Genomic DNA, 4,268 nt, shown 5'->3' on the forward strand with positions numbered 1-4,268 from the left:
TCCCTCGTTGCCCAAGTCGTTCAAAGGAAACACAGAATTGTTGATTTGGGTGGACCTGTTTACCGGATATGTGATTGCCGTGCTGACCTCTCATCATACGCACTCTCGACTGAAGTTTGTCTGGCTTGCGTTATCGTGTATATGTCTCTGACGACCAAGGCTTCAAGCGGGGGTGCATCTCCACCTTCGATCTGGATTTCTGCGCCTACGTAGTGCTTTATTTGCGGACTTCAAGCCCGCTCCTGTATATAGCGGGGAGAGAAGCTTGGATCGCGCTCCAACTTGCAGCGCAAGCTGTCCTTGTTCCAGACGGAGATTTGATGTGCAGGTGCTGAGACTTGCGTTCAATATGTCAAATCAGATTGGCTCCGTGGCTGTGCAGCGCTACGTTTGACGATCTTTGAGTAGGGCTCCTCGCAATCGAAGCGTCATTCCTCAAGCTCCTGCGTCGCGCGCACATCGAACCCACCATGCGCGCTCTAACCGGACTTTACCTGTCCGCGGCCTGCTGCCTCTTCGGCCAAGCACTCGCTTGGGATCAACAACCCGACGGCTACGAGGTGATCGACGGTCCCGATGGCCCCGAGTCCGTGGACGCATGGCGTCGTGACTGGACCGTCTGGAAGAACATGGAGCTGATCAACAACCGGTACAGCCCGAACGACTCGTGCAACGTGTACAACATCCAGCAAACTCAATGGACGCAGCAGAATTTCGTGCAGACGTTTCTTATGATGAACGACCGCTCCATCTACGATCGCGAGACCCAGCAATACACGGTGGACAAGTACGTGGATGCGATGCAGAGTCGTGTTGCCCCATTGACAGTGTGTTGATCTGGCCTTCATACCCGAACATCGGTGTGGACAACCGGAACCAATGGGATCTCCTACGAGGCCTTCCCGGTGGAGTCGAGGGCGTCAAGGGCGTCATCGCTGACTTCCATCGTCGTGGTGTCCGTGTGATCATCCCGTACAATCCATGGGATATTGGAACTCGTGACGAGTCTGGACTGGAAGAAATGGTACGCATGAACAACGCCGACATCACGACCCTAACGGAAGTAGTGGGTAATGGAACATTGCACCGCAGTTTTTTTTCCTTACCGTAATTTACCACCAAGAGACCACCTGAGAGCGAAAGCAACGTCTTTTGGATATTAGGGTAAGCTTAGCTTTAGACTCGCTCGACCGACAACATTCAAACTATATTTATAAAACAATAGATAATTTTATTATTACCTTCTCTTAGCCACCAATCAGGAATAAGAAATCAGTTCGTCGCCAACTATGCTTTAATTTGTAAGCTTTGAGTTCTGCGATATGGTTAGATAGGAACTTGTCGAAGCGTAGTTGCCACACTGGAATGCTATGAGTTCACATTGGATAACTATAAGTTCTCACGCTTGGCTAAGTACTTCGAGATAGATCTCTCCTTACGGTGCCATTCGGCATGAGCAGCGCATGCACCATACGAACGGAATCGCTTGTTGCATCTTGGATAGGGACACAGCAGATCAACTTCATCTTCTGACGACGAACCCGAATCCTGGTTCAAGACCATTTCCAACACAGGTGCGCGCATCTTGAAACCAGGAAGCACATCACCACCGTCAAGATCTCTCCACGCACTGTTGTCAGAGCATTGTACGTCTCCATTGTCGTCAAAATAGTACTCATACATCCGCTGAAGGTCTGGGCGTGGGTCGATCAGCCAACCCAACTGGACGCCGTGCTGGAAATAATCATTTCGCATCTTTCCATCAAGAGCGCTAAGTTTAGAGCCTAGACCAGAGAGCTCATAAATCTCAACAACAAAGGTGGGGACATAGGGATCGCCACGATACGTCCACATCTGTTCACGAGTCAAATTCCTGTCATCATATCGCGGTGTGTATGCCACGTCGGGCATTCTCACGTTTGGCTTTCCGAGACGCTGCTCCAGAATGAACGCCCCTTGCGAGGTTGTCACTCTGCCTCCTTTTCCAGACCACGTCGCCCATTCATCCAAAACTCTAGCGATCTTGGTTGCCACCTTCATATTGCCATACACGACCATTCGATAGGGACAGAAGCGGCCTTCGTCGATGAAGAACGCCGGCTGCTCGCCAAAAACGGGGTTCACCAAAGGACCGAGCTTCTTCGCGTGATTATTTAACTGCTCCAGCTCCACTCCAGGATAGTCCTTGACGTAGCACAAAGTCGTCTTCGTTTCCAAGTCGCACACGAGTCGCGTAAGGACGTCTTCGTGAGGTTTTTGCTTGTCCTCCATCGCTGCTCTTTCTCACTGGTTGCTTTGCTGACCGAGAAATTACACGATGTGGTCAACACTCGGTAGTTTTCAAGTTTGAAGGAAGCTGACAAAAATGTGGAGCCAAGGCCTCATTGCAGAGAGCAAGCGACAAGCTTAATGCGGCAAAGGTTGCCGGAGTTGTTTGAAAAGCGTGGCATACTGCTCGCCGTAAGACCGCAGGGGGTGCAAGCGATACGTATATTAGTAATACGCGCATAAAAAGTCATGAATGCGGAGCTTTGCCTTCTATCATAATATTTTATTCCTGATAAATATAAAGTTTGTTAATTACAAAGATGACGTACTCACCTGAACAATACGAACTTAACAAAGAGCGAATCCAAGCACTTTCATGGCGAAAATACGCTAAAACAAGTCAACTAAGCAGCGAGAATATGATGAGAAGAACCGCGAAGAAATTCGTACTCGTAAGAAGAAGAATTACTTAAATAAATCCGAACTTAACCAAAGCGAACTTAGCTAATTATTAAAAAAAATTCTCAGATATAAAGTCAGCCCTAATATAAAGTCGATCCTGATACAAGATCCGATAATTATAAAGTCGATTCTCACGAGATTAATATAGACGAAGATGTATAGGCAATATGTTTGCATACGAACTCGCAGGATTAAAGCGATTTAAATACTCAAGCTGTCAAATGGGGTAGCAGCTACCGAGTTAAGGTTCGAGGTAGAACTGGTAAGATGGTATATGTTAGCAACAGCTCACGTTCAGTCAACAAGAAATTGGTAGTACAATGTTTTAGTTGAAACCCTTGAGAAGCATATGTCGCCTGACTATAAGGATGATCCCAAGTACTGTTTTTACACTGGTTATCACATGGAATCACACCTATATGAGGGTGTCGAGGCTACTGATTTCTACGATAAGCTCGAGAACGTTCTTTCGACCCAGGCAAGTGCTTTTAAGGTAAATATTGCTCTTGGGTACGAACTTGTGAGCAAGACCGATCCTGATGATACTCGCTACTTCTATCCGAATCTCGCTAACACTTATGTGTTCAATAAGCCTGTCGCTATCAACAGCAAGGCTGATATTCCACCAGGCGAAAAATGTTCAAGAAGTGGAATAAGTACTCGATACCGGACCTCCGAACCAACATTGGTGATGACACCCTGAAGCAACCGCGAGTTGCCAAAATGTTTGAGAAATACATCAGGCGACGCAAAGACTTCAAGACGCCTGTAGCTTCGTAGTGGCAATCCTCGTTTCGTTGACAACTTGAAACCTCTGCCTTTACCGTCGTTGTATGCTCAGTGAATACTACTGACATCTCAGCTCAAATACAATTTTTGAGTGTTAGCGTTTGAAGGCATTCGTGCCGTGTTTTAAGGAAAAAACTGCATTCGCAAGATCCCAAAGTCGCTCACGTATGCCTTTGAACTGTTAGTATACCGGTGCCAATGAACAGTTTAATATATTCGAAAAAGTTGATTCATCCTGCTTTCGATACGGTCTCACTTGCCTTCTTCCGGTGGCAAATATCAAAGTCGTCTGTCAGCTTTGAGGAGACGTTCGTCCGGACGATTAAGGTCTCTTACTACATTACTTTAAAAAAAAAAATTGTGTACTAATCCAACAGTATTGCAAAGAAAGTTGTAGAACGTAGTATACTTCGATAGAAATCGGATTGTCGTTGAACCTTAGGGGGGGAACTTTGTGAACAATTTTAGACAACTTTGGAAAAATATTGACTCAAAGAGGGACCTGGCATATAAAATATAAGATGCATCTACAAAAGTGACGTAACCTGACCCGGGCAAGTGAGCAGCGAGGCCAAGGGATTAGCCATGTGAGTAAGGAGCCTGGAGCCCAGGCGCCCGGGGTTAACCGAGGGTACGGAAAAGGGGTATGTTACGTCTATAGGACAAAAGAGAAAGATGAGCTGGGGGAGGTCGAGGGTTATCCGTTGACGAGGGCCATACGAGGTAATAGAGGGCGTGTCATAGTAGAG

General features: G+C 46.9%; 1 protein-coding gene across 1 annotated transcript; it reads right to left on the reverse strand.

Moving 5' to 3' along the window:
* Nucleotides 1-1,389: 1,389 nt before the first annotated feature.
* PITG_12378 (uncharacterized protein) lies at nucleotides 1,390-2,271 on the reverse strand (the record flags this gene model as incomplete). The annotated part of the gene is made up of 1 exon (XM_002900246.1): nucleotides 1,390-2,271. One exon carries the CDS (start codon nucleotides 2,269-2,271, stop codon nucleotides 1,390-1,392), a length of 882 nt encoding a protein of 293 aa, XP_002900292.1.
* Nucleotides 2,272-4,268: the final 1,997 nt, after the last annotated feature.

The sequence above is a fragment of the Phytophthora infestans genome, genomic scaffold (assembly GCF_000142945.1).
Source record: "Phytophthora infestans T30-4 supercont1.26 genomic scaffold, whole genome shotgun sequence".
NCBI classification, from domain to species: Eukaryota; Oomycota; class Peronosporomycetes; order Peronosporales; family Peronosporaceae; genus Phytophthora; species Phytophthora infestans.